Source organism: Carcharhinus amblyrhynchos, chromosome 5 (assembly GCF_965287045.1).
Source record: "Carcharhinus amblyrhynchos chromosome 5, sCarAmb.v2.hapA, whole genome shotgun sequence".
NCBI classification, from domain to species: Eukaryota; Metazoa; Chordata; class Chondrichthyes; order Carcharhiniformes; family Carcharhinidae; genus Carcharhinus; species Carcharhinus amblyrhynchos.
The window spans coordinates 102,555,636-102,569,767 of NC_137328.1; the positions used below are offsets into that span (position 1 = coordinate 102,555,636).

A 14,132-nucleotide genomic window follows, 5' to 3' on the forward strand; every position below is an offset into this window, starting at 1 on the left:
GATGTTGGATATGAATAAGTTCATTTTTAAATATATTTGTCTATTTGGAAATGTGCACTACAACTTGAGCTTAAAAACTTTGTTTCTTTCCTGACAGCTTAAAGAATGTCATTAGAGACCAGTCAGTGAAACCCAAGGTGAATTACATTATGTCAAGTTCGTCCTTCTCCATGCTAACAGTTCAAAGTGAGGACAGTGGAATTATATGGGAGACCGTGTCAAGCAGCCGTAGCTCCACGCCATGGGCTTCGGAAAGCACAGCCTCTGACGTTTACAGCGTGGATGGTAACCCAACAAGCGCTCCGCCTGGAAAAGTAATATTCATAATGGACGAATTGCCTCAGTCTCCATATGCAAATGGACGTCAAGGTAGTAAAACTGAAAAGCGCCATATTGAGGTAACTGACCTTAAGACGGGAGAATTCAAAGATGCCCTGAGGAAATCTAGAAATAATACGTGTATTTTGAGAGCACAACCTGCAAAAAGTGAAGCGACTCTGATATTCAATCCTGTACCAGAGAGAGTGGCAAAGTCAAAGCTGGTGCAGGATTCTAGCAAAACCGAGCCAGATCCTCAGTTACCCATTGAGCACAGCCCAACAGTATCAAAAATAGCAGGAGAATCCAGTAGGAAAGTCAATGAAGTGTGTGAAGTATTTTCCTCTGTTCCAGAGAGTGTGCAACAACATACCCCAGTGCATTGTCAGCAGAAACTTAATAAAAACCAAGCTGAATTGAATAAGCAACACCCAATTGTGAAAAATCACAGTTTGAACAATTTGCATTCAACGCCACCTGAACAACAAATAAGTACCTCTTCGATACTACTGAGGGGAAAGGGAGAGTCAGAAGCTGCTTTGAAGCAGTTCTCAGAGGCAAGAATTAGTTCAACTTTACCCGAAAACCAAGAAGACTCACGGTTGTCTGAAACAATCATTTCAGAGGCCGCAGTAGTTTCACAAGAACCTTGGAGAGACACTGATGACTTTATTTCGGTAGACAAGGACATAACAACAAATGGAGCAACTCACCCAGGCACAGATGGCTTGAAAAAGACTGTGGCTGCTGGCTCAGATATCCAACAGCCCCCATCCCATGAAACATTTATTTTAGACTTTAAAAGTTTAGCACTTGACTTGGATCCAATACCTGGTCCATTAATGGATAATTCTTCCTTAAATGAAAGTCCAGCTGATAAAATATTTGTAAAAGAGGATCAATCCAATTCAGAGGGCAAACATCCAAATACCTTTGTAACTAGCAGTTCAGATCTCAGCAACCCCCTGGCAAGTTTATCACCAGTGGTAACTTGTAAAGAAACAGATAATTCCATTTCAACAATCGGAGACAAAGGCATGGAAAGTGTGGATGCAGGTTTGGAAAATCTGTCTTGTACTTCAGCTGGTAGAATGTCTGCTGATACGACATTACCTTATTGGCCAGAAAAGCAAGAAGTCACAATAAGGGAAAACCCATTGTGCCCGAGGACAAGTCCCAAACCTACAGGAGGGATAGATGTAGAACTGAATGGTTCCTTATTCAGCGCAACATGTACAGCTCCTGAGGATGCCTCTCGATCACAGGTGGTGGAGCTGCCAAAAGCAGTTGATGAACTAAGCCAAAAAGAAGAGACAGAAAACCAGAGAGCCATTTTCAACATTGTGGCAGAAGGCTCTGAGATATTAAACATTGTTGCTCCAGCACAAGTTTGCTCTGTGGATCAAGAGGCATGTAGCAAAATGCAGGATAACTTGATCTATTTGCAAACGAGTCCTATAATGAAAAGAAGATATGCTGAGAATAATTTTAATGGAGAGGATGATAAACAGCAAACATCTAAACACAGTGAGTCAGAACAAAGTACAAATCCTTCCAATTCATGGATCCCTAATCCTTTCATTGTGGACAAGTCACAACCAATCTCTGTGATACATTCCAATCCTTCTTGCATAATTGCATCTAATCCCTCCATTGCAACTGGACCCAATCCCTCCCATGCAGCTGAATTCAATCCCTCCCATGCAGCTGGATCTAATCCCTTCCATCCAGTCGGACCCAATCCCTCCCATCCACCCGGATCCAATCCCTTCTATGTGGCCGGATCCAATCCTCCTACAGCTGAGACATCTAATCCTTCTGTTGTTGCAAGATCTAATCCCAGTTCTACTGAACAATCCTCTGCAGTTCCTGCAAGTAAAGGTGGACGTAGGGATGAGGATTATTTTGAGAAATACACTTTGGTGGATGAACAAGTCCCCGCTGACCTGGAAACAGTTGAACCAAAATCACAGGAAGTGCCGATTCCTGAGGCGGACAACCCGACGGAGTCAAAGCTGGAAAGTATGTCATTTTCCGAAGATCCAGAAGTTTTTAATTTTGATGAGTTTGAGGTATCAGGAAATCCTGGATCCCTTGATGATGCCCCAGGATATTCTGTACTAGCGCCTGTCTCTGAACTGTGCAATGATGGAAAGCAAGAGGATATTAATAAAAATGTTATGGATGTACTAAACCAAAAAGAGGCGGGTTCATTGTTATTTAGCACAGATGAAGGAGTCCTGTCACGTTGCTATAATTTTCCGATATCAACTAAATTGGTCGATCTTGCACTTCTGGAGGAACCACCTGCATTAGCGTTTTATTATAAAGACCTTTACGAGGAAGCTAAGGGACGGAAAGAACAAAACAGTGAACAGTCAGACGAAGACAGCAGTAATCCTGAACTTTCATTCCCTTGTCAATCATCTGATACAGACGATGGAAATGGATTATACTTTGAAAAATATGTTCTGAGGGATGATGTTCTTGAATCTTCAAGAGAATCAGTACCAAAGGAATTATCTTACAAGCTGGAAGCAGAATCACAAAGTGATGCGGTTGGTGCAGAAAGAACTGTATTGTTTTCAGAAAGTGAAGGCCAGTTTCCTGAGTTATTCATGAACAGGGCTGAAATTCCGACACAAAAGGTCGATTCTGGAAAAGTTTCAGAGGCACAAAAAGAACGCGAAGAAAAGTCTGAGACCACTGAGAATATTGATGAGGGCAGTGGCATTTTGTCAGAGATTCCCTCTGTCAAACATGAGGAAGTATCAGAAGAACCAAGTAAGATGATTGAGCTAATGGAAGAGCACATTAACGAGTTGGTGAGTGAAGAAATGCCGAGCAGACATGTGGCACCTTTTGATGAATTGCTGCATATAGAAGATGTAGAGAAGCCTGCCTCTAATGTTGAAAATCACTTGGACACCGGACAGCTTGCCAATATAGGTGACTCATTTGGACAATATGGAAACCCCCCAAGTGAGGCAGGATTAGAAACAGTGAACATTACCATGGCCTCAGTGAAAATGCAAGATACCGAGGAAGACGTATTGAATGAGAGAGAATCCTTTGAGCAGATTAAAGCTGACATATTAGAACAGGAGCGATCTCCTGAACAGGAAGAACTTGAATGTAGGCCTGAGATTGGATACCCTCCTGCCGAATTAGGACAAGAAACAAAACACGAAGGATCTGGAGAGCCAATAAAGACTGAAAATAAGTTGCATTGGCACATAAATAACATTGAGCCTATCGTAGAGATTGAAGAGGTAGTCCCACAGATTGTAGTTGAAGAATATGAGGAAGTAGATCACACTGTGAAAATGGAGGAGGAAGTGAGTGGGGAAGGAATCTCAGATTATGTTGACCAACAATTACATTTAGAATTAGCGGAGAGTCCTCGAATCAATGATGAGCTGGAAATGTTAGATGTTGAAACGACGTATCCACCAAGTACTGAATGTGTGGCCAAGGAAGAGATCAATCTTGCCAATCAAAATCAAGAGAAGACTGGTGAAGCCAGCCCTCAAATAACGAATGACCTGACTATATCAGGCTCTGAAAATTATAAAGCTGTTCTGGGTCATGCCAAAGAAACACAGGAAGGATATTGCCTCACTGAGGACATTGTGCAAGACCTACAAAGTGAATGTGAATCTTTGGAAGTAGTAACACAGGGAACACTTAATGATATAATGATGTATGAGCGAGATTCAATGCATATCCCTGATGATTTTCAAACAGAGTATAAGACAGAAACTGAGGAAGATTCCCAAACTCAGAGAAAAGTCAGTGAACCAACAGGCAGTCCACAGCAGCATTACCCACAGGAAATTGTCCCCAGTCCGGCCGATGAAGCAGATCTTTACGAAAGCCCGGAGAATTTATTTGGGAAAGCCATTGAAGAATCCAGGGATTTGTTAGCAGATGTGAAGAGTATAGATGATGGTGACGCATTTGAAATCTGTGATGGCAGTCTGGATGTTGAGGTTAAAGAATTGCAGGAACTTGCTGAAGATAAAACAGAAGGCACGCCTGTCGAGGCAAGGGAAGGAGAAGAAGATGTGGATGTACTAATCTCGCCAAAACCACTGAAACCTCCAGATACCTTTTGTGTTACCTGTGGGCTTCCAATTTTTGCAATTGATAAGCTCTTTGGAGAACATCAGGATCATGATGTCATGGCAATAGATACAGCGGTGGTAAAAGTAAAGGTAGGACTTTCATTTTAAATAAAACGTGCATTGACATCATCCTCCACGCTGAACAATTTGTGCCAAACCTTTGTCTTCTAGCTAGATACGTCCTGTTTGAAAACATGTGCATCACCTACCAAATGAGTGTGAAAGGAAATTATAAACCATTATAGCACATTTGCTGTGTTTTCATCGTCTTTCTACAAAAATAATTAATGGAAACTCAGCAAACTTACATTACTGGCATTATCATTTTTGGGTCTTCACTGGATGTATAAATGATCTTGTCAGAACACTTAATCCTGCTTGAAAGTTTTGCTGAGCTAAGTGTGAATCATCCACCTGCACGAAAGGGGAGACTTGTATATGGGGTGGATTTTAATTTACAACCACCTTCCATCTTTCCTGAAATCTATAGTGACCGTAGAAGACTTGAAGGGAGTAAGGGTGATTGAACAACTTTGAGCTCCTATTTCCTGAATCTTTTTCCTTTGTTTATGAATGTACATGTTGCAAACAGCTAGAGAGGCTGACTTAATTCCATACTAAGTGGGAATAGAAGCATAAGGCAAATCAGAGGCAAGTAGTTGAGAATGGAACAGACAGGAGTAGCATGTAACAACAAATAAATATAACTTCACAATGTATACCTTAATTAAATTCTTTCCCCACAGATGTTGTCAGACCTGCTGAGAATTTGTAGCTTTTTCTGTTTTTGCTTCAGATTTAGCATTCGCAGTATTTTACTCTTATGACATCCTTCCTATAGTGTGCTGCCCAGAATTATACACAAAAGCCCAACTGAGATCTAACTAGTGTCTTGGATAAGTTCAGCATTATCTTGCTGTTGTACTCTATGCCTCAATTCATAAAGCTCAGAATAATATATGCTCTATTAACTGCTCTCACTATCTGTCCAGCCACCTTCAATGATCTGTGCACAAAAACACCCAGGTCCTTCTGCTCTTGCACACCTTTAAGAATTTTACCCTTTATTTTATATTCTCACTCCATGTTCTTCCTATCAAAATGCAACACCTTACAATTCTCCACACTGAACTGCATCTGCCACTTATCTGCCCATCCAACCAACTTGCCTATGTGCTTTTGAAATTCTACACTGTCCTCTTCACAGTTTACAATACTTGCAACATTTGTGCCATCTACAAAGTTTGAAATTGTTCCCTGCACACCAAGATTTAGATCATCTATATATATGTATTATATCAGGAAAAGAAGGGTCCCAATACTAACCCCTGGGGAATACCACTACAATCTTCCTCCAGCCCTAAAAATATCCACGGATCATTACTCTCAGCTTCCTATTATTCAGCAAATCATCTATCCACATTGTTACTGTACCTTTTTCTCCATGAGCTATATCTTATCTCACAAGTTTATTATGTGGTACTGTATCGAATGCCTCCTGAAAGTCCATGTACACCCCATCAACGTTACCCTCATTGACCCTTTTTGTTACCTCCTCAAAAAAACTCCAGCAAGTTAAAGTTTTTTTAAGTTCAACGTTTATTTATTAGTGTCACAAATAGGCTTACATTAACACTGCAATGACATGCTGGCTCTTCCTAACCAATCTACATTTTTCTACGTGACTACTAATTCTATCCTGAATAATTGTTTCTGAAAGCTTTCTCTGATGTTAAACTGACTGGCGTGGAATTGTGGGGGCTATCCTTATGACTTTTTTTAGATAATGCAGCATTCTTGATAGATTGAATATGTTACATTTTACAGTTACTTAATCTGCATATCAGAAATGAATATGAATAAAACAGTTGGTCTAGCAATAGCTTTTTTAAAAAGCTGAAAAAAAGAACTCCTCCACAGGAACTAAACTCTATAACTGTCCCATCATTCAGGTCTATAAAACAACCAACCAAGATGATTGCTTAATGTTATCTATAAAATAATGAAGGGCATAGATCAGTTAGATATTTTCCCAAAGGTAGGGGAGTCTAAAACTAGAGGGCATAGGTTTAAGGTGAGAGGGGAGAGATACAAAAGGGTCCAGAGGGGCAATTTTTTCACACAGAGTGTGGTGAGTGTCTGGAACAAGCTGCCAGAGGTAGTAGTAGAGGAGGGTACAATTTTGTATTTTAAAAAGTGTTTAGATAGTCACAAGGGTAAAATGGGTATAGAGGGATATGAGCCAAATGCGGGCAATTGGGACTAGCTTAGGGTTTTTAAAACAAAAGCAGCATGGACAAGTTGAGCTGAGGGGCCTGTTTCCATGCTGTAAACCACTATGACTTTATGATAATGAATAACACCAAGTGATTGCTTGATAAAATGTTTCTACCAGCTGGACATTTTCAGGAATGTCAGTTCTTGCCTGTGTCGTGTTTATCTCTGTCAGCCATTTTAATTCAGGCACTGTATGTGACTCATGTGAGATCCACACTAACAGGTGTAAATTGGATTGGAGGCCAGAAGGGATTAGCTTGTAAATCTTCAAATCTTATATCATTCTATTTTATTTATCCCACTGAATATTTTGGAAGTCTTCAACCTAGTTTCAGAAGAAAACTCTCAAATTTGTTATATCTTAGGTGAATTCGAGTTATAGATAGGGGTAAGACAAAAAGAACAATTTTAGGCAGTTGACACTATGGGCCTTTGCTGTCTTTTATTGCAATTGTTTCCTTGCTTGGAAGCTGAGACAAGGGAAGTGAGTGCATAGCAAGTGCTGGAAAACTCGCAACAGGTCAGGCAGCATCAATGGAGACAGAAACCTGAGTTAATTTTCAGCTCAATGTTTGTTCATCATTGAGTTTTGGAAGGTTGTTGACCCAAAACAATTCTTGTTTCTGCCGAAAAACGCTGCCTGACCTCCTGAGGCTTTCCCAAATTTTCAACTTTAACTCCCGGCCCATTCATGCCCTGCCGCCGCTGCCAGCGAGACTGGAAAATTTTAGCGCTCAGCCAAATCTCCGTTCACTGCAGCAGGACTGGAGAACCCTAGCTGCGGGTGAGATCAGAGAATCAGGCCCAACATTTCCAGGATCCAGAGAACTCTGCGCTAATACAAAAGCAAAATGCTGCTGGTGTCAGAGATCAGAAATAAAAACAGGAAAGTGCTGGACAAACTCAGCAGGTCTGGCAGCAACTGTGGCGTGAAGAACAAAGTTAATATCTCGAGTCCAGTATGACTCTTCGTCAGAAACTCTGAGTTCCACAGAATTCTGCTTCTGCAAATAATTGCATCCTTTGCTCTCATAGGTGTTGGTGGGATGTGGGCATTGCTAGCAAGGTCAGCATTTGTCTTTGAACTGGGTGCAAAGATTGCTAGGCCATTTCAGAGAGCAGTTATGAGTCAACATGCTCTAGAGTCACATGTAGGCCAGACCAGATAAGGGCAGCAGATTTCCTTCCTGAAAGGATTGTTTTTATATATATATATCTGTTTATGATATGTGGGTGTCGCTGGCTGGACCAGCATTTGTTGCTCATCTTTGAGGGCAGCTAAGTATCAACCACATTGCTATGGGTCTGGAGTTACATGTAGGCTAGACCGGATAAGGGTGGCAGATTTCCTTCCCTAAAGGACATCAGTGAATCAGATGGGTTTTTCCGACAACCAACAATGGTGGTCATTAGACTTTTAATTCCAGATTTTTATTGAATTGAAATTTCACCACCTGCCGTGATGTGATTCGAACCTGGGTCCTCAGTGTATTAGCCCGCATCTCTGGATTACTAGTTCAGTGACAATACCACTGCGCCACTGTCTCCCTGAAAGGGAATCAGGTGGGCTCTTAGGACAATCGATGGTGATGACTAGCTCTACATTCTAGATTTTATTAATTGAATTTAACTTCCACCAGCTGCCTTGGCAGGATTTGAACCAAACATTAACCTGGGCCTCTGGATTACTATTCCAGTGACATTACCATTACACCACCATCTGCCCTTTTCACCTCTTCTCATTGCTAAGATCTATATTGAGGACGAGCGTGTTCCTCTGTCTCTGGCATGGTGCTGCCCATTTCCTTCAATTTCCTTTGGTGTCAGAAAATATTCTTTTTTTCCACCTGCTGATATCGTCTGTTGGAGGATAATATTTATTTATAATGAGATGTCCTATCCGCTCTTCTAACTAATGAAGTCCTTAAACATTGAAGTTAATGTTGAGAATGTATTAAGCACTCTGACAAGCATTAGTACCATGCATTTAGCAGGTAACACATAAACCACACATGGGCACGTACGTATTAGGAACTTGCAGGTGATAAATTTTCGAGCTTGGTATATAGGACGATCAAACCTTTCATACATTCAACATATCCCTACAAAGCTACGCGTTTGGCAGAAGATAGTTTCTTGCCCATTAAATCGCTGAGAGAAAACGATTCCAATGCAAGTCAAGAACTGACTGATTTTTGACGGAAAATTATGACTTAAATTGTTCGTTTGAGATTTTTAAAATTTTTATTAATTTTCCAATTGCCTTGGTTTTTTTAAAAGATGCTTCCCTTAACAGGAACAATTGGATGAGTGTGTGCAAGCAGCAGAAACAAGGACAAACAGAACTGAAGAAATTGTGACTGAATTAGAAGATGTTTTCAATGTGGTCGAGGTGAGTTATTATGCATACAGTAGTAAGATTTTCCATTCTGAATTCAGTAATCGCATAATATTGGATAATATATAAATGCAGATTTGTGCACATTGTGGGCTTGGTGCCTCTTCTACAGCCAGCATACTCTAACTGTGGCCTAAACAGCAGTTGATATTAATACATCATCACTTTTCTATGATTTTATGATTCCTTAAACCCAAATACAATTAGATTATATGGCTTTATCCTCAATTTGGAGAGTCATATATTTGAACCATTAGCAGTCAATGTTCACTCACAAAATCTTTCCATTGAATATATACTCCCATTCCTCGTTTCTTCCTCCACACCGTTAGCCACATAGGATGGGATTTTACTGCCTAGCTCAGACAAGACAGGAAATTTTTGCCCAAGGTCAACAGAGATTTCCGTTGTTGGACCCTTGCAGTTCTCTGGCGGTTGAGGTGGTAGAGCTCCGGCCAAAGAGTCATAGACAGGATTTTCCAGTTGCGCTTGCCCCAAGGCCAGAAAATCCTGCCTGAGGTCAACAGAACTTTGCATGGTCCATGTCCTGCCCACTATGATTCCCATGGCAGCTGGAGCAGTAAAATTCCAGCCATAGATTCATACAGTGTAAAAAGGCCCTTTAGTCCATTGAGTCTACACTGACAATAATTACCACTAAAGACGCATTAATCCCATTTTCCTGCACTTGTCCCATATCCTTGAATGTTATGACATTTCAAAGTATTCATCCAAATATTTTCTAAAAATCATAAGGTTTTCGGCCTCCACTTTCTTCCCAGCCAATGCATTCTAGATTCCCACCACCCTCTGCATGAAAAACTGTGTCTCAAATCCCCTCTGAACCTTCTGCTCCTTACCTTAAATTTGGGCCACTGATTCAGGGTGGCACAGTGGTTAGCACTGCTGTCTCGCAGTGCTAGGGACCTGGGTTTGATTCTCAATTCGGGTCACTGTCTGTGCAGAGTCTGCACGTTCTCCCCATATCTGCGTGGGTTTCCTCCGGGTGCTCTGGTTTCCTCCCATAGTCCGAAAGACGTGCTGGTTAGGTGCATTGGCTGTGCTAAATTCTCCCTCACATTTGACAGAGTGTGGCAACAAGGGGATTTTCACAGTAACTTCATTACACTGTTAATGTAAGCCTACTTGTGACACTAGTAAATAAACTTTAATACGCTTGCCCTCCTTGATGACATGAGTACTAATAGATGTTGGGAGAACCCTTTGAGCTTGCATCAAAGTCAGACTGATTTTGGGGAAGGGGAAATCCATACCACAGAGACTGCTAGCTCCTTGTGGATCGTTCTGTAGGATCAGTACTGTATTTTCACTGCTGACTATAGAAGCCAAGCCATGGACATGGCTTTCTCTGTGTTATGCATCATCCTTTTAGCATCATCTAGAACTGGGGCTTGCTTCAGCTATATCTCAGGACTGGCTCCAGATCTTTAATGTTTTGCCAATTGGGAATCCCAAGTTTTTATCCTGCTGTGGAACTTTAAGCAGATAAACCTGCACAAAGCTGAAATGATGCAAAAAACAAAGAACAAAGAACAACGCAGCACGGGAAACAGGCCCTTCGGCCCAACGAGCCCACGCCGCCGCATCATCCTACACCTACCCTGCCCTGCGTGTATGCGAGTGGAACCCCTAACTTAGCCAGATTCAGGGGAGAATAGTGTCAATTTGGTAAACCAGTCAGCCCAAGAGCACATCTTTGGGGTCTGGGAGGAAACCGGAGCGCCCGGAGGAAACCCACGCAACCACATGTAGAATGCGCAAACTCCCACAGACACAGGCCCAAATCCATGTATCTGCACAGCTAGCAGTGCTAGTCACTGAGCTGTTGCGGCGCCCGTCTACCGGTCCAGGATCAAGCACACACACCGACGCGAAGTACTAGGCCACTCCCGGAACCTCCAAGAGCAGCCCACGCACGACCCACCGTGTGCATGCCCCTCGTTTGACAACAAGGTGGACCGCCACCTGCGGAATAGAAAGACAAGAAAGAAAGAAAGATGCAGTTCAAATCTATTTAATTTCTTCTTCTTCCTTTATTTTGAACTGAGGTTGGCAAACCTATCATGATAAGGGAAGCTGATTCTTTTGAAGAACATGGTTGGCATCGTGGAACTGCAGTCCTTTTGGATAGGGGACAAACATTATTGTAGGCAACCAAGAGAGAAAATGCTAGAAAATCTCAGCAGGTCTGGCAGCATCTGTAAAGAGAGCAAAGAGCTGACATTCTAAATGACCCTTTGTCAAAGAGTCATCTGGACTCGAAATGTCAGCTCTTTTCTCTCCTTACGGATGCTGCCAGATCTGCTGAGATTTTCCAGCATTTTTTCTTTTGGTTTCAGATTGCAACATCCGCAGTAATTTGCTTTTATTATTGTAGACAAGGAAGGAAGTTGGGCCAATTTCATTGACGGTTATTTCTTTGGCAATGACAGGAAAACTGTACCAAGGAGGAAAAATTTCTGGAGGAGCAGCACGAGGAAGTAATGAAGCTGCTGCTGTCACAGTACACAGAAATGTCACAGGTCCTGGAAGAGGAGAAGAAGGTGAAACTGGATCATCTGTATGACCAGATGGCACATTATCGAGGTGGCATTGAGTCTGCAAAGCAAACTGTTGAGAAGACAAAGGAGTCTTTTCAGCTTGATGATATGACATTCCTAAAGGTATGTTTACAGAGATCTCTTCATATTGCTAACACAATAATATACAATACCAAGGTGAGAAAGCTTCATACTTAACCTTTGGAAACTTGATTTTATTTCTTTTTTTTTAAAAGTAATCATGCAGAGCAAGAAACTTTGAATTTTCCTTACACAAAGCATGCCACAAATAATATTCAGGGAAAATATTAGAAATATGTTGCATGCGGTGAATAAAGCGCAGTGCTGGAAAAAGTTAACCGGAAGATGGTTTGAAGATTGCTATGATTTATTTTGCTTTGAATTCACATTAGTCCTGACATATACTAATTGCCAGCAGATGTATATCTACTTATTAATTGTTGTTGTTACATGACTGCATGCACCAGAAGATTTGGATTTATGATTCATTAAGATCTTCCGATACGTGGCAATATGTGTATCATTTTTGTTCACCCCCGTCCAATCAGTAATGCAAGTAAAATATTGAGGTTTTAACAGCAATTTATTTATTAATGTCACTGCTGTAAACTCAGCGCATTTTGCATTTTAGTTAAGTTGCTTACAAAGCAAATTTTGCTGATCTGGCCCAGTTCACTGTTAAGCATGTAGACCATGACTTTATTTGATCTTTACCTGATGTCTCTGGCACTGCCTTCTCTATCACTATTACAGATGAGCGGAGCAGTTGAGGCTCAGTGTCTGGGTCTGATCCAACTTGAACTCCTAAGCTGGTCAGATTCAAAGCTTGGACAGGGTACATGACCACAAACCTCCATTGAAATTAGAAGTAATAGTAGACCATTTGGCCCTTCAAGCCTGCTCCACCATTCATTATGATCAGGGCTGATCATCAAATTCAATATCCTGATTCCTCCCTTCCCCCCATATCCCTTGATTCCTTTAACCTTAAGAGCTATATCTAATTTCTTCTTGAAATCTCACAATGTTTTGGCCCCAACTACTTTCTGTGATAGTGAATTCCAGATTCACCACTGTCTGGGTGAAAAAATTTCTCTTTTCTTCCGTTCTAAAAGATTTACCCCTTATCCTCAAACTATGACTCCTAGTTCTGGACTCCCCCACCACTGGGAACATCCTTTCTGAATCTATCCTGTCTAACCCTGTTAGAATTTTACAAGTTTCCAGGACATCCTCTCTCGCTCTTCTAAAGTCCACTGCATAACTGACTTAGTCTCTCATCATACGATAGACCTGTCATATGTACACCTACATCTCTATCTCCATCTGTACATCTTTAAATAAATTAAACTTATTCACTATCAATCCTGACTGTAAGCTGTGATATAACATTACCCTCCATTTGACGTTTTCCACATGACGATTTTTACATTGAAATAAGGTGTGTAAAGTCTCACGTAGTTATTTTCACAGGAATACACAGGGCCTGGAGGTAACGTTTGACGCCTGTAATGCTGATGCAGTTCCCACATTAAATGACACCTGGTATGTGTCACACAGACATTGTATGGGAAAGTGTTTCCCATTTGTTTATCCTTTAGTTCCAACAGGAGGGATCTGCTGCCAGTTGCTGCAGTGTTTGTTTGCAGGCATTTCTTGGCATATTTTGTATTTAATGCTGACTCGTTCAGCTCCATTTCCAGACATGAACTTAATCAGCTTCTTAAAGCTAGACCTAATCTGCCTCCATGTTTTTTAGACTTTTCCTCAAATTCCACTCTAAAAGTAATCTGCCACTCTTCAATAGTCAATGATGTCAATATCGCCTCCCCCGCCCCCACCTCAGTGCGTTATGTGAGAGAGAAAAGTCTTTCATTTATATAACACTTCTGTTGACTACTGGGTATAAGCATTTTGCAGCCAGTTAGGTACTTTTGAAGCATAGTCACTGTTGTAATGTGGAAAATTTGTGCGCACCACAAACAGCATTGTGATAGGGCGGCAAGATGGCACAGTGGTTAGAACTGCTGCCTCACAGCGCCAGGAACCCGAGTTCAATTCCCGGCTTGGGCCACTATCTGTGTGGAGGCTGCACATTCTCCCTGTATCTGTGTGGATTTCCTCCCACAGTCTGAAAGACGTGCTGGTTAGATGCATTGGCCATGTTAAATTCTCCCTCAGTGTACCCATGCTGGATTGTGGCGACTAGGGGATTTTCACAGTAATTTCATTGCAGTGTTAATGTAAGTATACTTGTGACACTAATGAATAAACCTAAAATTAAAACTTAATCTGTGCTTGTGCAATATTGCTGAGAGATAAACATTGGCCAGTACCTCAGTTATTACTCACTTGTTCTTCTGCAAATTGTGCATAGGATCCTTTGCATCTGGCTTGTCCAACTTTTTGGGACTGGGGGGACACATTTCC

The 14,132-nt window shown here is 41.4% G+C and overlaps 1 protein-coding gene across 1 annotated transcript in view; it reads left to right on the forward strand.

Annotated features, from left to right (window-relative positions):
- Positions 1-14,132, forward strand: part of LOC145343249 (cardiomyopathy-associated protein 5-like) — an 80,033-nt gene that overhangs the window by 24,784 nt on the left and 41,117 nt on the right. The window contains exons 2-4 of the mRNA XM_080189348.1: positions 98-4,535; positions 9,019-9,114; positions 11,574-11,804. Coding sequence (XP_080045474.1) covers positions 98-4,535; positions 9,019-9,114; positions 11,574-11,804 — 4,765 coding nt within the window. The remainder of the gene's footprint in view (positions 1-97; positions 4,536-9,018; positions 9,115-11,573; positions 11,805-14,132) is intronic.